A 23684-nucleotide genomic window follows, 5' to 3' on the forward strand; every position below is an offset into this window, starting at 1 on the left:
ATACTAGACCTAAAAAGGGAAGTAGACACAATAAAGAAAACCCAAAGTGAGGCAATGCTGGAGATAGAAACCCTAGGAAAGAAATCTGGAACCATAGATGCGAGCATCAGAAACAGAATAAAAGAGATGGAAGAGAGAATCTCAGGTGCAGAAGATTCCATAGAGAACATCAGCACAACAATCAAAGAAAATACTAAATGCAAAAAGATCCTAACTCAAAACATCCAAGAAATCCAGGACACAATGAGAAGACCAAACCTACGGATAATAGGAGTAGATGAGTATAAGATTTTCAACTCAAAGGACCAGCAAATATCTTCAACAAAATTATAGAAGAAAACTTCCCAAACCTAAAGAAAGACATGCCCATGAACATACAAGAAGCCTACAGAACTCCAAATAGACTGGACCAGAAAAGAAATTCCTCCCGACATAATAATCAGAACAACAAATGCACTAAATAAAGATAGAATATTAAAAGCAGTAAGGGAACAAGGTCAAGTAACATATAAAGGCAATCCTATCAGAATTACACCAGATTTTTCACCAGAGACTATGAAAGCCAGAAGAGCCTGGACAGATGTTATACAGACACTAAGAGAACACAAATGCCAACCCAGGCTACTATACCCAGCAAAACTTTCAACTACTATAGAGGGAGAAACCAAAGTATTCCACGATCAAACCAAATTCATATATTATCTTTCCACCAATCCAGCCCTTCAAAGGATAATAACAGAAAAAAAAAAAACCAATACAAGGATGGAAACCACGTCCTAGAAAAAAACAAGAAGGTAATCCTTCAACTAACCTAAAAGAAGACATCCACAAGAACAGAATGCCAACGTTAACAACAAAATAATAGGAAGCAACAATTACTTTTCCTTAATATCTCTTAATATCAATTGACTCAATTCACCAATAAAAAGACATAGACTAACAGACTGGCTACACAAACAGGACCCAACATTTTGCTGCTTTCAGAAAACCTATCTCAGGGAAAAAGACAGACACTACCTCAGAATGAAAGGCTGGAAAACAATTTTCCAAGCAAATGGTCTGAAGAAACAAGCTGGAGTAGCCATTCTAATATCAAATAAAATCGACTTCCAACCCAAAGTCATCAAAAAACACAAGGAGGGGCACTTCATACTCATCAAGGTAAAATCTTCCAAGAGGAACTCTCAATTCTGAATATCTATGCTCCAAATACAAAGGCTGCCACATTCATTAAAGAAACTTTAGTAAAGCTCAAAGCACACATTGCACCTCACACAATAATAGTGGGAGACTTCAACACACCACTTTCACCAATGGACACATCATGGAAACAGAAACTAAACGGTGACACAGTGAAACTAACAGAAGTTATGAAACAAATGGATCTAACAGATATCTACAGAACATTTTATCCTAAAACAAAAAGATATAACTTCTTCTCAGCACCTCATGCTACCTTTCCAAAATTGACCACATAATTGATCACAAAACAAGGCTCAACATATACAAAAATATTGAAATTGTCCCATGCATCCTATCAGATCACCATGGATTAAGGCTGATCTTCAAAAACAAAATAAATAATAGAAAGTCAACATTCAGGTGGAAACTGAATAACACTCTTCTCAATGATACCTTGGACAAGGAAGGAATAAAGAAAGAAATTAAGGACTTTTTAATGAAAATGAAGCCACAACATACCCAAACTTAGGGGACACAATGAAATCATTTCTAAGAGGGAAACTCATACCTCTGAGTGCCTCCAAAAAACAAAAAACAAAAAACAAAAAACTGGAGAGAGCACACACTAGCAGCTTGACAACACACCTAAAAGCTCTAGAACAAAAGGAAGCAAATTCACCCAAGAGGAGTAGAGGGCAGGAAATAATCAAACTCAGGGGCAAAATCAACCAAGTGGAAACAAGAAGAACTATTCAAAGAATCAACCAAATGAGGAGCTGGTTCTTTGAGAGAATCAACAAGATAGATAAACCCTTAGCCAGACTCACTAGAGGGCACAGGGAAAGCATCCTAATTAACAAAATCAGAAATGAAAAGGGAGACATAACAACAGATCCTGAAGAAATCCATAACACCATCAGATCCTTCTACAAAAGGTTATACTCAACAAAACTGGAGAATCTGGATGAAATGTACAAGTTTCTAGACAGATACCAGGTACCAAAGTTAAATCAAGATCAGGTTAATGATCTAAACAGTCCCATAACCCCAAACAAATAGATGCAGTCATTAATAGTCTCTGAACCCAAAAAAGCCCAGGACCAGATAGGTTTAGTGCAGAGTTCTATCAGACCTTCAAAGACGATCTAATCCCAGTTCTTCACAAACTATTCCACAAAACAGAAGCAGAAGGTACTCTACCCAACTCATTCTACGAAGCCAAAATTACTCTGATACTTAAACCACAAAAAGACCCAACAAAGATAGAGAACTTCAGACAAATTTCCCTTATGAATATTGATGCAAAAATTCTCAATAAAGTTCTTGCTAACCGAATCCAAGAACACATCAAAACAATCATCCATCCTGACCAAGTAAGTTTCATCCCAGGGATGCAGGGATGGTTCAATATACGGAAATCCATCAACGTAATCCATTATATAAACAAACTCAAAGACAAAACCACATGATCATCTCATTAGATGCTGAGAAAGCATTTGACAAAATCCAACACCCATTCATGATAAAAGTCTTGGAAAGATCAGGAATTCAAGGCCCATACCTGAACATGATAAAAACAATCTACAGCAAACCAATAGCCAACATCAAAGTAAATGGTGAGAAGCTGGAAGCAATCCCACTAAAATCAGGGACTAGACAAGGCTTCCCAGTTTCTCCCTACCTATTCAACATTGTACTTGAAGTCCTAGCCAGAGCAATTAGACAACAAAAGGAGATCAAGGGGATACAAATTGGAAAGGAAGAAGTCAAAATATCACTTTTTGCAGATGATATGATAGTATATATAAGTGACCCTAAAAATTCCACCAGAGAACTCCTAAGCCTGATAAACAGCTTCAATGAAGTAGCCGGATATAAAATTAACTCAAACAAGTCAATGGCCTTTCTGTACACAAAGGATAAACAGGCTGAGAAAGAAATTAGGGAAACAACACCCTTCTCAATAGTCACAAATAATATAAAATACCTTGGCATGACTATAACTAAGGAAGTGAAAGATCTTTATGATAATAACTTCAAGTCTCTGAAGAAAGAAATTAAAGAAGATCTCAGAAGATGGAAAGATCTCCCATGCTCATGGATTGGCAGGATCAACATTGTAAAAATGGCTATCTTGTCAAAAGCAATCCACAGATTCAATGCAATCCCCATCAAAATTCCAACTCAATTCTTCAACGAATTAGAAAGGGCAATCTGCAGATTCATTTGGAATAACAAAAAACCTAGGATAGCAAAAACTCTTCTCAAGGATAAAAGAACCTCTGGTGGAATCACCATGCCGGACCTAAAACTGTACTACAGAGCGATTGTGATAAAAACTGCATGGTACTGGTATAGTGACAGACAAGTAGACCAATGGAACAGAATTGAAGACCCAGAGATGAACCCACACACCTATGGTCACTTGATCTTTGACAAGGGAGCTAAAACCATCCAGTGGAAAAAAGACAGCATTTTCAACAAATGGTGCTGGCACAACTGGCTGTTATCATGTAGAAGAATGCAAATTGATCCATTTCTATCTCCTTGTACTAAGGTCAAATCTAAGTGGATTAAGGAACTCCACATAAAACCAGAGACACTGAAACTTATAGAGGAGAAAGTAGGGAAAAGCCTCGAAGACATGGGTACAGGGGGAAAATTCCTGAATAGAACAGCAATGGCTTGTGCTGTAAGATCGAGAATCGATAAATGGGACCTCATAAAATTGCAAAGCTTCTGCAAAGCAAAAGACACCGTCAATAAGACAAAAAGGCCACCAACAGATTGGGAAAGGTTCTTTACCTATCCCAAATCAGATAGGGGACTAATATCCAATATATATAAAGAACTCAAGAAGGTAGACTCCAGAAAATCAAATAACCCCATTAAAAAATGGGGCTCAAAGCTGAACAAAGAATTCTCACCTGAGGAATACCGAATGGCAGAGAAGCACCTGAAAAAATGTTCAACATCCTTAATCATCAGGGAAATGCAAATCAAAACAACCCTGAGATTCCACTTCACTCCAGTCAGAATGGCTAAGATCAAAAATTCAGGTGACAGCAGATGCTGGCAAGGATGTGGAGAAAGAGGAACACTCCTCCATTGTTGGTGGGATTGCAAGCTTGTACAACCACTCTGGAAATCAGTCTGGCGGTTTTTCAGAAAATTGGACATAATACTACAGGAAGATCCAGCAATACTTCTCCTGGGCATATACCCAGAGGATGTCCCAACTGGTAAGAAAGACACATGCTCCACTATGTTCATAGCAGCCTTATTTATAATAGCCAGAAGCTGGAAAGAACCCAGATGCCCCTCAACAGAGGAATGGATACAGAAAATGTGGTACATTTACACAATGGAATACTACTCAGCTATTAAAAAAATGAATTTATGAAATTCCTAGGCAAATGGATGGGCCTGGAGGGCATCATCCTGAGTGAGGTAACCCAAGCACAAAGGAACTCACACAATATGTACTCACTGATAAGTGGATATTAGCCCTGAAACTTAGGATACCCAAGATATAAGATACAACTGGCTAAATGCATGAAATTCAAGAAGAAGGAAGACCAAAGTGTGGACACTTTACCCCTTCCTAGAAATGGGAACAAAACACCCATGGAAGGAGTTACAGAGACAAAATTTGGAGCTGTGACAAAAAGATGGACCATCTAGTGATTGCCATATGCAGGGATCCATCCCATAATCAGCTTCCAAACGCTGACACCATTGCACACACTAGCAAAATTTTGCTGAAAGGACCCAGATATAGCTCTCTCTTGTGAGATTATGCCGGGGCCTAGCAAATACAGAAGTGGAGGATCACAGTCAGCTATTGGATGGGTCACACGGCCCCCAATGGAGGAGCTAGAGATATTACCCAAGGTGCTAAAGGGAACTGCAACCCTATAGGTGGAACAACAATATGAACTAACCAGTACCCCGGAGCTCCTGTCTCTAGCTGCATATGTATCAGAAGATGGCCTAGTCAGCCATCAGTGGAAAGAGAGGCCCATTGGTCGTGCAAACTATCTGCCTCAGTACAGGGGATCGCCAGGGCCAAGAAGTGGGAGTGGGTGGGGGTGCAGGTTGGGGACTTCTGGGATAGCATTGGAAATGTAAATGAAATACCTAATTTAAAAAAAAAAACAAAAAAGAGAGAGAAGGAGAGAGAAAGAGAGGAAGAGAGAGAGGGAGAAAGACAGAGGGAGAGGGGGAGGGAGAGGGGGAGGGGGAGGGGGGAAGAGGGAGAGGGGGAGGAGGGAGGGGGAGGGGGGAGGGGGGAGGGGGGAAGAGGGAGAGGGGGAGGGAAAGGGGGAGAAGGGGAGAGGGGGGAGGGGTGGGGGAGGGGGAGAGGGAGAGGGAGAGGGATATAGAAATCTTTTAAAATGTAGATTGTCTCATAACAAAAACAGACCACCACACCCTGCCTAGTGGGATCAACAAAGGGCTAGATTTGGGGAGCAGAACATGTCCATAAACTCAGGAAAACCCTTCTTTTGGAGAACACTTGAGAAAAGACTACTTCTCAGTGGTATCTCAAAAAGCCCACTGCGTGTAGTCTCCCTCCTTCTCCCTCCCCCGCCCCCCCACATACAGCCAAAGCCCAGAACTCAACAGGCATTTTTAAGCCATGTGTGCATAAGTAGGGAAACACCTATGGCTTCTGAGGTCAGGGTCCCCCCATCACTATGTCCCCATTTTCAAGTCACATCCATGTCTTTAGTAGCTTTGAATAGGAATGAGACAAGTTGAGAGGTTGGAACCACTAGACAAACCTCAGGTGCTTTTGCCTTTGCTTTGACCCTGGTTAGCTGAGGTTGTGCCTAGGCAGGGAGTGGAGGGCTGATAGGCTTCCCAGGCCGAGCAGGGGTGTGTTAGAGCCCTGGGGGGCCTAACAGAGAAAGATATAGAAAGGCAGCAGCAATGGCTTTCAATGGGAGGAGCCTCACTGAGGTGGCCATAAATGTGGCCTCCTCCTCTACAGGGCTCCTTCACAGTTGAACCTTTTCAGGAAAGCTCTTGCAGTGCCACCCAAGCCAGTGACCTAGATGGTCAAGAGTTGTCTTGCTCTGAACCTAGAGTCCATAGTAGCCTCAGGAAATCACTTCTTTAATGGGAAATTGAGTGATGCATGAGATGTTAGAATGGCAAGAACCTGCTGTCATTCCTCAAGCTGTCTGGACCCTGGTAGCTACCTGGGTAGCCTGTAGACTCCTGATCAAAGAACAGGACATTGGGGAGAGTCTTTCTGCCTGCTTCAACACCCTTAGATGCTCCCCCACCAGGTCTGAGCCCCTAGAGCCTGGCAGGTCTGGGCCTTTTACCACTTCCATATATCAAATGTCCCACTGTTGACCCTCTAGGAGAAAAACCACACTTTCCCTCCAACTTCATATCACTTTGAGAGCTGAATGGTTCAGATTTCACAACCAAAAAAGTGCAAAGGTTTTTGGCATTTGCTTAGGTCACATAAAAGAAGTATGGTCTTTTTAAACAACAAAACAAAACAGCAAATATCTGGGGGCAGGAGAAATGGTTTAGTAGTTAAGAGTGATTATTGTTGGGGTTAGAGAGATGGCTCAGAGGTTAAGAGCATTGACTGCTCTTCCAGAGGTCCTGAGTCCAATTCCCAGCAACCACATGGTGGCTCACAACCATCTATAACAAGATCTGATGCCCTCTTCTTGTGTATCTGAAGAACAGCAAGTGTGTACTCAAATAAAATAAATCTTTTTTTTTTAAAAAGTGATTATTGTTATCAGAGAGGACCTGCACCTACACCAGGCAGCTCAGGACCTCTCATAACTTTAGTTCTTTGGCCTGTGAGGCCAGTGCTTTAAGGATAGACATGCACACATAAATAATGAAAAGCAAAATAAATCTTTAAAAATATTTATAAATTCAGGGAGGAAGATTCAAAGGACCAGAGTCCCCCTCCCAAAACACATGAATGAAACTTCCCTCCACAGAGACTGTGGAAGTTTTGAGGAGGAGAGCTGATCTCTTTTGATGTCCCTCAGTCATCACTGCTGACAAGATCCTCAATGTAGGCATCTAGCTCATCATCTGCCCTGATGTTTATGCCCTGCTGAGCCATTTGCAGGAGCGTCTGAATGTTGGTCCTCAGCTTCTGGAGTTTCTCCTCTGTTTCCTGGAGTTTTTTCTGGGAGATGCGCAGGCTTTCCTCAGAGACCTTGGCTTGTGAGTCAGCACATCTTTGGTAGGAGCGGCAGAGATTCTGGAGTCCGACTTCATATTGCTTGAAGCACTCTTTCAGAGGGAGAGACAGTAATTCTTCTGAATTCATGGCACCTAGCTCCTTCTTGGATATGGGAAAACTCAGAGGCATGAAATAATGTAGGCAGTTCCAGAGAATTTGGACCAAGAGGTCAATGGTCTTGTGGTTGGCTGTTGAGGCAGTAGTGTCGGGTTCAGTGCAGAAGCATTCAGAGGTGGAGGTCTGCTGCAGTGCCAAAGCCTGCTGGACCACAGTGTCCTCCTCCCCCTTTCTATCCTCTTGCTGTTCATCAGTGCTCTGGTACTCTGGAGATGGCTTCACTAGCCATACATTTTCACTGCCCTTTTCCACCCAGCAGTCTCTTGGTGTGCTATCCTTGGGCATATCCTCAAACTTGACCTTCCACCATACCACATTATCACCCACCTCCACAGCTGTGACATGGCCCTTGTAGCACTCTCCCATCATACGTACCTCCACATACAGCCCTTTATCTTTCTGAGCTGTCTTGAGGTCAACTGGATTCTCTTCCCCAGAGCTGTCTGAGAGCTCACTTGCTTGAATCTTTTCTTTTTTCACAGTAAACCTGCCCCGCTTGCACATCCTCTTCCTCCTGTCTTCATCTTCTATTTCATCAGAGACCTCAGGACTCCGCTTATGATCACAAATCACCAGTGAAGGATTAACAGGTACATATGGCATCTCGGCCACTGGAGTGTTCATGATTTGGGGAGTTTCGACCTTCCAAGGGTTGTTGGACTTGGGGACTACAGATGGTGACAGGGATTGTACCAGAGGTGGGGGTTGGGGTATAGTTTTGACCAGGAGGCTCACTGACTTTTGGGGTGTCTCGGGTGGCTGGAGCAGCACAGCCTCTGTTTTGTCTACCAGAAAAGGAGGTTTTGGATTGGTGCAGATGATAGAAGACCTTTGGAGCTGTCTGAATGGAGCATGCCTGGACTGAGGTCTTCGTCGGGCATTCGTTTTTACTACATGGAAAGACGACTGAGGACCCTGAAATATATGAGCAGGATATTTGGAGAAAGGTCTGGAAGTCACTTCCAAGGGTAATTTTTTTAGGTCGCTTTGTGAATGGATAGGCTTGATTTTCTTGAGGGCCTTAAGCTTCCTCTGCTCCTGTTGAATTTTCTCTGTCAGCTGCTTCTGTCTTTCTTCCTGTGTCTTCGGGGCCTTTTTTAATATCCCCAGAGGAATCTTCTGCTTCAGTTCAAAAGCCTCACACTGGTCCTGTTCAGGATCAGGGTTCATGGAACAAACCCAGTTGATGGGGTAACCTTCTTCTACAGCACTTAACTGGAAGGGGAGGGTCCTCCACTTTAGACATAAATCACACTGTATAGTGGTTGGGACTTGCATAGCCCTCTTGCGTTTGAAATGCAACTCATCAGATGGGGGTCTGTTCCAGTTAGCTGAAAGGTAGCCAAACTCATCCCAGAACTTAATAATTCCATGCTGGGCAATTTCTATGTCCTTCCAGTACTGTGCCAGGTGCTCCCCCATTGCCCGCAGAAGGTGGCGGTACTCCTTGGCATCAGCAAAGTCTTGCTTGTTATGTGTAGGTTCCAGGACCAAGTAGGGCACATCAATGACTCCAACAACCCCACCACATACCATGCCCTTTTCCAGCTGTGGGCCCACTTTCTCATACATTTTGATCAGGCGGCTACAGTTGTAGATAAACATGCCATCATGGTCACGGTGTTCAATGTTGACACCAAAAACAAAAGTCAGCTCCTTAGGTTCTTTGAGTGCTTGCTGCTTGGCGTCTCTGATCCTTTTCTTGACATCAGCTTCTCTTCGGAGAGTGATGGCTGTATTCTGGACCTGACGCAACATCACCCTGGAGTCCCGGGTGATGTCTCCACCCATGTGTATTTCTAATGTACGGGCTTTGCTCTCTGCTTCCCGGGCCTTCTCTTCCGCGAGCTGTGCTACCTGGTCTGCCTTCTTCACCTCTTGTTCTGCCCTGGTCTTAAAACGGTGTGACGTGAAGGTGTACTTCCTGGGTTTATACAGGCAGCAGCAGAGCTTTTTGGTCTGCACCTTGTGCCCGTGAATAAAAATCCTCATCCGAGGATCGATATACAGCACAGCAGCGTAGGCACAGAAGGAGTGCCGCTCTGGCTTCACGCCTTCTTGGGAGATCTCTGCCATCCGGATATCTTTTGGATTTGAGGTTACGTCTAGTTCGGGTTCTCCGTTGTCCGTGAGTTTGAGATTGAAAATGACGACCAGGGTTCCACTAGTCCCAGAAATCTTTGTAAACTGGGTCATCACTTCTTCCTCAGTGTGGAAGGGAGAATACTTGTAGATGAGCTCTGTCTCAATGGCAAACTTCTCCATGTTATCTGTGACAGGTTCTCGTGTCTGACTATTCCAAGTAGGCAAAGGGACTATCACCTCATCAATGCCTTCTTCCTCATGAAAGGTTCGAGACAGGAAGAGGCAACTCATGGTGTTTTCTTTCTTAGTGAAGAGGATAAAATCCTTCCCAATACGCATTGAGCCTGATTTTAGTCCATTCCCGTACCGCCCAATCTGTGTGGACTCTGGTGTTCGTTTGGCTGATTTCCCAAACTGGATCACATTGATGACATCGTTTGGATCCATTCCGACTCCATTATCCAGAAAACAAAGCATGAATCCTCCTTGAAGGTCCTCTCGCTTTTCAGCGTAAATATCTATCCGGGTGGCATCAGCATCCCTCGCATTATCAATCAGTTCAGCAAGAGCACCAAACAAAAATGCATGGGTAGTTGAATTTGTGTGTAGATAGTCAAAGGTTAGTTGAGCCCGGTTGAGAGTGCTGTAATTGGTAAACGCCATGACTCAAATGAAGCCTCCAGTCTTACCTAGTAACAGAGAAATATATGTATTGGGGCAGATTTTTAAAGGTTCTACTCAGTAAAGGGTAGTTTCTGCTTCTTACTGATAGATAAAAGAAGTTACTTAGTAACTATCCAAAATACAGAGATATCTGAAACCGAGATTTATTTTTTCCTTTCGTTCTAATTTTCAATGAATATGATGCAATTATTTGGGGTGGGTGGGTGAAGCCTCAACCTGCATTTCTAAAGAACGTTGAGTGTTTTTTTTTTTTTTTTTTTTTTAGTTCATTTCAGATGATCTGGTTTAAAAGTAGGTGGTCCTTAACAGCTCAACTTGATTGTTAACTGTTTTATCTGGACATTCTTTGAGCCATTTCATGTCCTAAATTTTCTAACGAGAAGACTTACCAGTGTGGAAATCGACGTCTACCAGGAAACTTAACTTTCATCTACATCTTCACTATTCTTTAATAGCTGTAGTACTAGAAGGTCCTTTCACAGCGTAGATAGTTGTACATCCGGTATCCCATTTGGCAACTGAAAAAAGGTCTTTGTGATTCCTTACCAGTCTTTCAAATTCAAACCCAGTTTAATGTTATGCCACAATCACCACAGGGTGCTCTGTGAAATGACCTCACAGTAGTCAACAGAAACTCCTCATAACAGACCCACCCAAATCTTACGTGGCTGGCTATGGTCCTACACCATTCCCTGTCCGACTTGGGATCCTGCAGCTACTTCCCCCTCTCCGGGAGGAGTGAGTCTCAGCTTGCAAGGCTGAGACCCAAGGTGTAGGACAGTTGCAACCGCACCACTAACCAGCTTGTGCGCACTGGCCGGCCACTGGCCACAACTCCCAGAAGCCCTTGTCCCTCTGTTTAGAATTCGGAATTCAACCGCCGCAGCGCGCTTGGAACCACGGGCCGCCTCCGCCTCCATGGAGCGTCACCTGACTGCTGAACTAGGTCACTCACTACATAGCTAAAGAGCAGAGCTCGACTGGATTGTAATAATGGGTGCTGGACCAAAGGATGGCAGGAGTAACAGCATGAATTTAGAGCTTGCTGCTTCTCTGCCATCGCTAAAGCTATCCCATTTTCTGCTTTTGTGTCGTTCATGCTCACAGCTCCAGGCCTTTTTTATTAGACACTTTTCCTGTTATCTAGTGACTATATGTCATTTGTGTGTGGATGCCTGCAGAAGCTGACTGATCCTCTGGAGTTGGAGTTACAGGCAGTTTGTCAGCCTCCGGACCTGGGTGCTGGGAATCGAAGGCGGTTCTCAAGAAAGAGCAGTAAGCCCTCTTAACCCTTGAGCCATCTCCCCAGACTCAAGCTGTAGTCCTTCTTAAATTCTTTGAGCAAGGTGCCAAGGACCTAATTAGCCTGGCACAGACACCATTAGTAACAGTGGAACCAAGGAACCTATTTTTGCTGCTTAGACATTTTAATGCACAACTGTTCTAGCACTTGGAGTGTGGATGCAGGAGGATCATAGATGATAAGAGTCCATCTTGGGCTATGTGAGACCACATTTCTCACCTCCCCAAGCCACCATTGTAGAGTAAAAGGGCCAGGGAAGGAACACCCTGACCTGTGATCTCAAGCTCAAAAGAAAAACATTGTGCCCCTGGCTTGACCTCAAGTTCAGAGGCTTGGAAATCACTATTACCACCCTTAGCTCAAGTTTATTGAACAAATGATATTTCCTAATCTTCCATACTTTCCCATCAAGCTCACGGAACATGCTCTAAAAACCCTATAAAAGTCTTCCTTTCTGTCCAGCCCTCTGCTGTCTCTTCCTGGTCAGTGGCAGACTAACCCCAGTAAATCTTTTGTATGAGGCTTGTTGCATGGTGTGACTGCATGATATTCATTGCCAATATGTTCTTGCAATAGGAAAACCATTGTCTCTTAGAACCCTCCCCTCTTCTCGCCAGGTATGGGAGCTGGGTTGTGAAGGGCTTATGGCTGGAATCTCATTTCAAAAGCACACCGTTTAAGAAACGGCTTTCCTCCTCTACTTCCTCCTCTTCCTTTTCTTCTTCCATATTTTTTGTTTTTGTTTTTGAGGCAGAGTTTCTCTGTCTAGCCCTGGCTGTCCTGGAACTCACTTTGTAGACCAAGCTGGCCTGGAACTCAGAAATCTGCCTGCCTCTGCTGGGATTAAAGGCGTGCTCCACCACGTCCTGCTCTTCCACATTTTGTTCTTCTTCCTCTTCTACCTCTTCTTCCTCCTCTTCCTCCTCCTCCTCCTCCTCCTTCTCCTCCTCCTCCTTCTCCTCCTTCAGAGCTTAGCCAGTGAGCTGCTATTTGGGTCCCAGGCTACCAAGCCTCTAGTTCAAGAGAACTGGGCTTTCAGGAGGCCCAGAAAAAACCTTCTAAAAACAGTTAGAATCACTTCCTTTTGTTGTTATTGTGCAGAGACCCTAAATTGCTCAGTAGATCTTTGTGTCCTATTGGGCTCAGAAGTTGAGCTAAGGAAGAGGTAACAGCACCACCGGGTTTGAGTATGAGTCATCTTGACAGTAGGAGCAGCTATGAATGTTTTCAAAGTTTTCTCATCTCTCCCAGATTAGGTATCTTGTCATTTGGAGACTGTGGATCCAAGATTTACAGCCAATCCGAGCATGGGGTCTGTCCAAGGTGTCCAAGGCAAAAGTGAGAAGGTGGCCTATGGTCTGTAACCTGTGGCTGCTGTTCTAGGTGTCAGGTTGTCTGCCACCTGTGTCTCACTTGGTCTGTGTCTTATAAGATCAGAGTAGATATGATTCAAAGACAGCTGCAGAACCACAGGCCACCACAGCATGGATGAGAACTCACAAAAACTGGGAACCTGGGCACACTATGTAGCCTGTGGGCAGCTCACCAGGTTGGAGAATACTCCTGCCTTCCACATGACTCTGTTGGTCTAAATCTCTTCCAGGTAGCACCACTAGTTTCCGCTCCTTCCTGGTGGCTGCCTAGCCTGGTATTAAAGTCTTCATTTTGGCTTGTCTGAGAATAATTCTCTGAGGTCTTATTGCTTAACTCCTGGGAAGCAGGGGCTTGGTGAATCTGAACAGCTTCATGGACTCCCTGGAGTTATTTGAGTTGCTTTGGGCTTAAGGAGCTTCCCTGCAGGATGGAACGTTTCAATCTAGGAGGAAACTGCTATACAAGAGGCAGGAGAATGCTAAGTTTGATACTACCTGAGCCACAAAGTAAGCACAAGAAACCAGCTTCATCTTCATAGCGAAACTCTATTGAACAAGACAAAACAAAATGGCTGAGTGTGTTGACACATTCCTGTAATTCCAGCCCCAAGATGGGGAGGCAGAAAATCTGGACTTCAAGTTCCTCCTCAGTTTGAGTCTAGTTCAAGCTGCAAAGACCCTGGTTCAAAACCAACCAACCAACCAACCAACCAACCAACCAACCATCAATGAAAAGGAGTGAGAACAATTTTACCCTAAAGTACTCCTATTAAAGTTGTGCACCAGCTAGGCATGAGGTTGTTTGTCTGCAGTCCCAGAAACTCAGGAGGCAAAGACAGAAACCAGGAAATTCCAGTCCAGCATCAGCATCATAACAGATTCCTCTCAAAAGCCTGGTAAGATGGCTCTGAGGTTCCATAGTCCAAGATGCTTCAGTGGACTCTATATGCTCTGGGAGATGCAGATTTTGGGCAGCTGAGAGGTATGCAGGTTGAACTTCAGTGGTATCCATACTTTTGGGTACCCTAAGTGGGGTTCGTAGGCATGTGTGTTGCATATCTCCAGTGAATGTCTGCCTGTCTGAAATGTCATCTCTGTTTGCTGGCATTACAGGGCAGTGCCATCGCAGCTGGTTTTAATTTCATTTAAGTGAGTTAGATTCCTGGGTGCATGCAATGTGATTAAAATATGCAGTTAATTCAATGAACGTGTATTTTCAAAACTATTCTTGATTAAAATGAAAACTTTGCTGTTTGGCTGAGATTTTGTTACTGGCCTCAGGGGCAGGTTCTGCAAATAACTTATGTGTTTTATATGTTCTATCTTTGTTTCTAGTGGGAAAGCACTATTCCTTTCATTTGTGGCACAATGCTTATTAATTTTTGCTGACTTTTAGCTGACCTTGAGTCCGTATAGAACATTTCCCTAAACATGTTATTTTCTGTTTGTATTGAGGATTGAACCCATAGCTCTACACATCACACAAGTGCTTCACTGAGATGCATCCCCAGCCCCAAAAGGTTTTCTTTTGTTTGATTAAAATAACGAATTTGGTTTGATTTACAAGACAAAGTTGTGCTTTGGGAAATAATTTTATGAGTATATGTAAGAGATAATTTGTTGGGAACAGTGAGCTCTTGCTAAAAATATTCTCATTATTCCTTGGCCCTTTACATTTTCCAACAAGAGCTCTAATGTTTTTCTATTTGAATAGCAAATTCTCATTCATATTCCACTTTGTGGTCTTTAACACATGGCTGACAATTGAGATTTTAGATACAGACTTACTAAAGTCGTTTCTCTGCGTTTTCACAGCGCCTTTGTTTTCCTCCGCACAAAGTTGCTTCAAGAAATGTTAAGCATTATCGTTCAGAGCAGATCTTTAGGGATTCATCATCTTGAGATTATTTTGTCATCCTTTTGCTAGGTATGTTCAAAACTTGCAAATATCTAGAGAGAAAGCAGGCATCAAACAAAAATATGTTGTTAACTCAAGTTGGAGGAGAAGGCTGCTTTCATGGCCTCATTCAGTCCATTCTAGTAGAAGCACCAGATTCTGCCTTAGTTTTGAGGTTTTTTTTCTCAAGAATTTATAAGAAAAAGGCTGATGAGATGACTCAGTGGTAAGGGTACCTGCCTCTGATAACACACATTGTGGAAAAATAGCTAGCTCTCAGACCTCTGCACAAACACTATGGCATATGTACCCCAAACTCCAGAATAAACCAACAGATACTTTAGTTTTTATTTTTTGAATAAAAAGAATGTATAAGAAAGACAGTTTGAGGCTACTTGGTGTTGATTCTTGTGTATGTTAAGTGGTGAGTAGTGGGACTTGGTTAAGAGTTATCTAACAGGGCCTGGAGAGATGGTTCAGAGCTTAACAACTCATCCTTCTTTTCCAGATGGCCAGACTTCAGTTTGAAGCACACCTGATGGGTTACTCACAACCACTTTGAAGTCCTTGTGAATCTGATGTGTGTGGCTTCTCATCTGCACATACCCAAGTAGAGGCACAAACACATAATTACAAATAAATATTTAATTATTAATTAATCAATTTGTTTTCTCAAGACAAGTTTGTGTGTGTGTGTGTGGTGTGTGTGTGTGTGTGTGTGTGTGTGTGTGTGTGTGTGTGTCTGTAGCCCTGGCTGTACTGGAACTCACTCTGTTGACCAGGCTGACCTCGAACTCACAGATATCCATCTGTCTCTGCCTCATAAGTACTGGATGAAATGAATGTACTACTACCACCAGTTGCAATTAAATGTTTTGTTGTTGTTGTTGTTTTTAAAAAGAAGCAACACAGCAGGCCCAGTTTGTATTTCCTGGGGTTATCTAGCAACATAGTAAGTGATCCTATTTGGCTGTCCTTGTCCCATATGGTTCCATCTAATGTGAGAAGTTTTGTGTGGCAGTTGCCAGCATCATGTGATTTATGATCTCAGTTTTGATCACCGTTGTTGTCACTTCCCCTTCTCTTGGAAATATGTGGCATGTTTTAGGAATCCATGACCTTTGAGGATGTGGCTGTAAAGTTCAGTATGGAGGAGTGGGCACTGCTGAGTCCTTCTCAAAAGAAGCTCGACAAAGATGGGATGCAGGAAACATTGAGGAACTTGGCTGCCAGAGGTAGGAGGTCACCTACGATGTAACCAAGTATGATTTGCTCACCAGTTCACACCCATATGTTGTGAAATGTACAAACAGAAATTTGGCCAATATACCATATTCCGTGTTTTGTTATTAAATTACCTAGAGTTTCATACATTTGTATGACTCCATACAAAGTCAATTATTTTTCTGGGTCTGAATGGAACAGGAAGACCAGAACTTTCTTATTTTATTTTATTTTATTTTATTTTATTTTATTTTAATTAGGTATTTTCTTCATTTACATTTCAAATGCTATCCCAAAAGTCCCCCATACCCCCCACTCCCCTACCCACCCACTCCCACTTATTGGTCCTGGTGTTCCCCTGTACTGAGGCATATAAAGTTTGCAAGACCAATGGGCCTCTCTTTCCACTGATGGCCGACTAGGCCATCTTCTGATACATATGCAGCTAGAGGCATGAGCTCTGGGGGTACTGGTTAGTTCATATTGTTGTTCCACCTATAGGGTTGCAGATCCCTTTAGCTCCTTGGGTACTTTCTCTAGCTCCTCCATTGGGGGCCATGTGACCCATCCAATAGCTGACTGTGAGACTCCACTTCTGTGTTTGCTAGGCCCTGGCATAGCCTCACAAGAGACAGCTATATCAGAACTTTCAAAACAACGTTTGTTCCTTGAGAAATCTAAAGTAAGTTGTCCTCAAATAAACACTGAAGTCATATTCCTCTTTAAATGAGAAGGAATTTAAGAAAAAAAGATATAGTCTGAACCCCAATTAATGTAGTCTTAGAAAACTGTCTCCAAAAATTCACATAGGCTCATATTCAGAAAATCCTCCAACTCAACATATTCTTGTATTTTAAATGTCTATAGCATTAAAGTGTTTCTGTGATATTTACCTTTTTAAACATTAATTTTATTTTTATTTATTCATGTATTATCTGTGTATGTATTTATGTATCATCTATCTATATATTTATTAATTTATTTTGAGACAGGGTTTCTTTGTGTAGCCCTGGCTGTCCTGAAACTTGCTCTGAAGACCAGTCTGGCCTTGAACCCAGAGATTCTCCTGCCTCTCCTCACAAGTGCTGGGATTAAAGGTGTGCACCACCACCATGTTTGTTTTATTTTAAATTACACATATATTCATGAATATATCCATGTGAGTTCACAGAGGCCAGGAATGTCAGGTTTGTTTTATTTTAAATTACACATATATTCATGAATATATCCATGTGAGTTCACAGAGGCCAGTAATGTCAGGTTTTCTTGGGCCTGGGGTTGCAGGTGATTTTGAACAGCCTGACATGAATGCTAGGAACTGAATTCAGGTCTCAGGGGAGAGCAGTATATGCTCCCAAGTGCTGATCTACCTGTCTATCCCATTTATTTATTTATTTATTTATTTATTTATTTATTTATTTAGTGATAGTTTTTTGTGTTGCCTAGGTTAGCCTCAAACTGGTTATGAACCTGACCTGGGCTTTAACTTTTTGATTCTTCTGCCTTCACCGCCCAAAGATTGGAAAAGGATAGGCTTGTCTACCACTGGGGCACAGATTAATATTGTGTCTCAAAAGACCTATGTACCTTAAAAAAACAAAACAAAAGGAAAAAGAAAAACTCTGTAGGACTATCACTATTGATAATAAGTATATGAAGCCATACTGTAGAATGTTCATATATTCATGTTTAAAAATATTATCCTATTGGAAAATAATAATAAAACTTTGTATTTTTTCAGAAGTCAAGTGGAAAAGAGTCTTTGTGAACACAAAGAAGATAGTCAATGTGTAAAAATTTCAGCTGGGTTCTCAATCCTTTTATGTATAAAGATAATCCTCATGAATTCAAGCCATGTGAAAGAGATATTTGTAGAAATGTCTTCAATTCATCCTTAAATGTACTTATCAGGGTTCAAAATGGACACAAACCATATGAATATCAGGAACTTGCAAAGTGACTGTATGAATGTAAGGACTGTAGAGACAACTTGAGTTTTCCCCAGTGTCTTCTGAGGCATATAAAAACACAAACTGAAGATAAATGTTATGAAAGTAAGCAGTGTGCAGAAGCTTTTAGTGAGCACTTCTTCCAGATTCATGAAAGAACTCATGCGTCAGAGGACCTGGATGTGTGCAAACAGCATAGGAAAGAATTCAGGAACATTGCAGGTGTTGAAAGACCAATGAGGACACACGAGGGGGATGGTTCGTGTAAGTGTAAGGAATGTTCCAAAGACTTCCCTATTCCACTTCACTTTTTAATTCATCCAAGTTCTTATATTGGAGAGAAGTTGTTTGTGTGTAAACAATGTGATAAAGACTTTACTAATTCTGCTGACCTGGAATGCCATGAAAAGATGCATCATGAAGAGAGACCCTATGTCTGTAAGTACTGTGAGAAAACATTTACTCTTTCTGGTTTCTTGAGATGTCATGAAAGGATTCATACTGGAGAGAAGCCATATGAATGTAAGCAGTGTGGAAAAGACTTCACTACACGCACTTCCCTCTGATTCCATGAGAAAATTCATATAGGAGAAAAACCATATGAATGTAAGCAATGTGGGAAACCCTTCATGTTGTACAGATATCTGCAAAGACATGAACAGTGGACAGAAAACCCTATGAGTGTAAGCAATGTTGTAAAGTTTTTTATGTTCATGGTGTTCTTCGGTATCATGAAAGGATCCATAGTGGAGAGAAACCCTATGACTGTAAACACTGTGGAAAAGCATTCACTCATTCCAATTGCTTGAGATGCCATGAAAGGATTCACAGTGAAGAAAAGCCCTATGTATGTAAACAATGTGGTAAAGCCTTTACTACACACAATTCCCTTCATCACCATGAAAGGACGCACAGTAGAGAGAAACCCTATGTATGTAAGCAATGTGGTAAAGCCTTCACAACACAGAATTCTCTTTATTATCATGAAAAGACCCACACTGGAGAGAAACCCTATGGATGTAAACAGTGTGGGAAAGCCTTTACATTGTGCAGATCCTTACAAAGACATGAACAGATCCATAGTAGGGAGAAATCCCGTGGATGTAAGCATTGTGGGAAACTCTCTTCATGCTCGAGTGAGATTCAAAGGCATGAACAAACTCACTCTGGAAAAAAACTATTTGTATGTAAACAAAGCTTTCTCTAAAAACAGTTACCTTCAATACCATGAAAATATTCACAATGGAGAGAAACCTTGTGTATGTAAGTAATGTGGAAAAGTATTTACTTTTTACAGTTCTCTTCAATACAATGGAAGAAGTCACAATGGAGAGAAACCTTATGTATGTAAGCCATGTGGGAAAGTGTTTACTTTTTCCAGTTCCCTTCAACATCATGCAAGGATTCAGAGTGGAGAGAAACCCTATGTATGTACGCAGTGTGGGAAAGCCTTTCCTTCTATGGATCAGGTTCAGAGACATGAGCAGAAACATAGTGAAGTTAAAGCCTTTGTGTGTAGTCAGTGTGGTAAAGCCTTTACTCTCCATAGTTCCCTTCGGGACCATGAGAGGGATCATAGTGGAGAGAAACCATATGTATGCAAGCAATGTGGTAAGGCCTTCACTTACCATAGTTCACCTTGGTACCAGGAAAGATTCGCGGTGGAGAGAAACCTTATAGATGCAGGCAATGTGGGAAAGCCTTCTTGCAGTGCAGCTCCTTGCAAAGACATGAACGAATTCACCCTGTGTAGAAGAGTATGACTGTGATCTAGATAAGATCTACAGTGCTATAAACAGAGCTTAGCTGGCCATTTTTTTCCCAGGATGGGAGGTTACAATGCCCATAGAAATCCATAAAATAAAGACTCTGCCCATTATATTTCAGAAAGGGATGAGTTCTCTATGAAGAACTAAACTAGAGTTCTGCCCATGTCCAAAGAATTTATGTGAGGTTGAATTAAAGGACATATTTTTATTAGAACAAGGAAATTTGAATTCAGTGTATCATGATTATTGCTCTCCACTCTTACCTGGTCTTGCAGAGAGAGAGAGGGACAGAGATGGAGAGAAAGAGAAATAGACAGAGAGAGACAGAGTGGGAGAGACAGAAAGAGAGAGAGAGAGGTGAAAAAATGTACAGTCTGTTGAGAAAACCATGTAGCAGGTTAATGTTGAAGAAAAAGAATGCACCATGGTGGAGGACACTGTAATTGTTTAAAAGGCTAGCATAATTAAGAATAAACCATGAATTTTGCACTGGGTCAATAGGAAGGATATTGAGGATAGAACCTACCCATTGAAGACTCCAACTTGTAAATATATGAAGTTCTGTGAAAAGAGAGTCTGAAGTGATATCTTGCTTAAAATAATTGCCCAGGGAAGCATTTTTTTCCTGGTTCAACTACCAGGACACACAGGCTATTATAGTTCTGCCCAGTCTACATGTTAAGTTAAGCAGCAGAATGTGACATAATCCTTCATATGGTGCTGGTTTTGCAAGTATGCAAATGCAAGTCCTTAGTAATGGAGGCTTGTTCCAAGCCCAGTAAGGCCAGGTGATATGTTGATACAATTTAAATTGCCTTCTACAAGGAAGGCAATGTATAGCACATACACATTCCCCAAAAGGAAGCCCCATTATTGTTGCTGGGAAGCTGTGAATATGAGCCCTGTGTGGCAGCAAACACTCTGGGAGATGTCAGGACCATAGCTGGTCTACTGAGGAGTCAGGAAGTAGAACCAGCAATAGAAATGGAGGAGTGGGTTTACACAAGGCTAATGAATCTCACCAATAGTCCTAGGTGCTGACACAGATCTTCAGGATTTGGTGATTGTTCTTCTAGGTTTTGGCTTTGCTTTTGGCACAGTCTGTCCATACTCTATTCCTAGGTTGGAATGTAAATGTTTAATATATATCATTGTATTTTAAGTTTTAAAACTTCTTTCCCCTAAGAGCTCATAGTTCCAAGATTGTCTTCAGTCTCAGAAGAGACTTTGAAGTTTTAAAATGTTTAAAGTACTAAGACATTGGGGACTTTTGAAATTAGAATGAATTATTTTTCTTTTATGGGGTGACCACAAACCTTTTAGGGCCAGGGATAGAACATTATAATTTAAAAGGGTGCTTCTGGAAGTCAGTTTAACAAGAGGTAGACTTGGTGGTGACTGATTTTTACTGTCAGTCTGGCTGGATTTGTAATCACCTAAGAAAATCACTTATGGGAAAGTCTCTGAGGCTTATCTAGGGATATTTAGCTGATGAGGAAAGACCTGCTTTGTATTTCATTGTGCCATCTCAGAATTGGGGTCTAGACTGAATAAAACTCAAGAAAGGACAAAACTGTCAGATCTCCAGCATTTGTCGTTAATCCTTCCCCATTACAATGAACTGGTCTTCTTAAAACCAAGATAAAATAAGCATTTTTATAATTGTCCTTGTCTGATATTTTGTCTTAGCATCAACAACTTTCTATACCTTGTGGATACCATCAATATGGGAAGACTCTCTACTCGAACTTTCCTTCATCATAAAATGATTTGTTTATGATAGAAACTCCCTCTATGATGAAACTATGAGAAAGCCTTTTTATCATTTTGAGTCTTGACTGATTGAACTTAGACTGGAGAAAAACCAGATGGGCATAAACAAGCATGGCATATTGTCTTGGTATGTTTCTTTTAAAAAATGTATAAGCACCCACACTTGAAGGTATTTTTCAGGATAGAGTGTGGGAATTTTCAGTTATCACAAGACCATTCTAGCAAACATAATACTGGATAATGAGGTTAATGGTGTCAGTGTAACCTGTGGGGGCACATTTCTTGTTATTTCAATTAAGAGGTTAAAAAGAATGAGGATGGTGGGATGGGTCAGGAAGCAACAATCACTTTGCCTTAATATCTCTTAACATCAATGGACTCAATTCCCCGATAAAAAGACATAGGCTAACAGATTGGATATGCAAACAGGACCTGACATTTTGCTGCATACAGGAAACCTCAATAACAAAGACAGACACTACCTCAGAGTAAAAGGCTGAAAAAAAATTTCCAAGCAAATGGTCACAAGAAACAAAGCTAGAGTAGCCATTCTAATATCAAATAAAATTGACTTTCAACCAAAAGTTACTTAAAAAGATAAGGAAGGACATTTCATACTCATCAAAAAAAATCTACCAAGATTAACTCTCAATTATGAATGTCTATGGTCCAAATGCAAGGGCACTCACATTCATAAAAAGAAACTTTACTCAAGTTCAAAGCACACATTGAATCTCACACAATAATAGTGGAAGACTTCAATATCCAACTTTCAGCAACTAACAGATCATGGAAAGAGTAACTAAACAGAGACACAGTGAAACTGACCAAAGTTATGAACCAAATGGACTTTACAGTTACCTATAGAACATTTCATCCTAAAACAAAAGAATATACTTTCTTCTCAGTACCTCATGGAACCTTCTCTAAAATTGACCATATACTTGGTGACAAAACAGGCCTCAACAGATACAAGAAGACTGAAATAATCCCATGCATTTTATCAAATCTCCACAGACTAAAGCTGATCTTCAATAACAACAAAACCAATTGAAAGCCCACATACACATGGAAGATGGATAACGTTCTACTCAATGATAAAGATGTCAAAAAAATTAAAGAAATTATAGAATTTAATGAAATGAAGGCACACCATACCCAAACTTATGGGACACAATGAAAGCTGTGCTAGGGGGAAAACTCATAGCTCTAAGTACCTCCAAAAAGAAACTGGAGAGAGCATACACTAGCAACTTGACAGCACATCAGAAAGCTCGAAAACAAAAAGAAGCAAATACACCCAAGAGGAGCAGAGTCAGCAAATAATCAAACTCAGGGCTGAAATCAACCAAGCAGAAACAAAAAGAACTATACAAAGAATCAACCAAACCAGGAGATGGTTCTGTGAGAAAATCAACAAGATAGATCAACCCATAGCCAGACTAATCAGAGGACATAATAACCAAATTAACAAAACCAGAAATGAAAAGGGAGATATAAGAACAGAAACTGAGGAAATCAAAAAATCATCAAATCCTAGTACAAAAGTTTATTCTCAACAAAACTGGAAAATCTGGATGAAAAGGACGATTTTCTAGACAGATATGAAGTACCAAAGTTAAATTGGGATCAGATAAACCATCTTAACAGTTCCATAACCCCTAAAGAAATAGAAACAGTCATTAAAAATCTCCCTCCTGAGACATCTTGGTTCCGGGACTCCGCCGAGAGTATTCTGCATAGGTGAGAGTGTGGACTACAGAAGCTAACATCTTCTGGGACAGGCGGGAGCCACAGAGCTTCTGAGGCAGCCCCCTTTTCAGGCTCCAGACATCCAGGCACCTTCCCAGCCAGAGGACAGGTGTCCTCCCCGCCCTGGAGGGCTTTGCCTCAGCATCGGCAGCATACATCTTGGTTCCGGGACTCCACCGAAAGTAGTCTGCACAGGTGAGAGTGTGGACTACAGAAGCTAACAGCTTCTGTGATGGGCCAAAGCAACACAGATTCTGGGACGGGTCCTATTGTGGGCCTTCGTCTTCGGCCAGGAGGGAGGTCTGAACACCAGATATCTGTGCACTTTCCCTGTAAAAGGAGAG

General features: G+C 41.7%; 2 protein-coding genes and 1 long non-coding RNA gene across 7 annotated transcripts; 2 read left to right on the plus strand and 1 right to left on the minus strand.

Moving 5' to 3' along the window:
• Nucleotides 1-7070: 7070 nt before the first annotated feature.
• On the minus strand, nt 7071-21982 carry Morc2b (microrchidia 2B). 5 transcript variants are annotated; one of them, XM_011246444.1, is made up of 4 exons: nt 20838-21982; nt 19675-19791; nt 14765-14926; nt 7071-10305 (listed from the first exon to the last, which is right to left on the minus strand). In XM_011246444.1, exon 4 carries the CDS (start codon nt 10277-10279, stop codon nt 7211-7213), a length of 3069 nt encoding a protein of 1022 aa, XP_011244746.1. In that variant the 5' UTR covers nt 10280-10305; nt 14765-14926; nt 19675-19791; nt 20838-21982; the 3' UTR covers nt 7071-7210. The 5 variants fall into 5 exon arrangements, with proteins under 5 accessions (XP_011244746.1, XP_006524320.1, XP_006524321.1 ...); XM_006524257.3 differs by lacking the exons at nt 14765-14926; nt 19675-19791; nt 20838-21982 and adding exons at nt 10690-10818; nt 10965-12338; NM_001360203.1 differs by lacking the exon at nt 20838-21982 and having other exon boundaries at nt 7073-10305; nt 19675-20232.
• On the plus strand, nt 11514-15521 carry Gm52288. The gene is made up of 3 exons (XR_003952262.1): nt 11514-11575; nt 13207-13958; nt 15382-15521. It is a non-coding gene; the product is annotated as a predicted gene, 52288 (long non-coding RNA).
• Nucleotides 15636-18057, plus strand: Gm21062 (predicted gene, 21062). The gene is made up of 2 exons (XM_030250200.1): nt 15636-16127; nt 17901-18057. The coding sequence occupies exons 1-2, from the start codon at nt 15988-15990 to the stop codon at nt 18055-18057; spliced, it is 297 nt and encodes a 98-aa protein (XP_030106060.1). The 5' UTR covers nt 15636-15987.
• Nucleotides 21983-23684: the final 1702 nt, after the last annotated feature.

The sequence above is a fragment of the Mus musculus genome, chromosome 17 (genome assembly GCF_000001635.26).
Source record: "Mus musculus strain C57BL/6J chromosome 17, GRCm38.p6 C57BL/6J".
Taxonomy (NCBI): domain Eukaryota; kingdom Metazoa; phylum Chordata; class Mammalia; order Rodentia; family Muridae; genus Mus; species Mus musculus.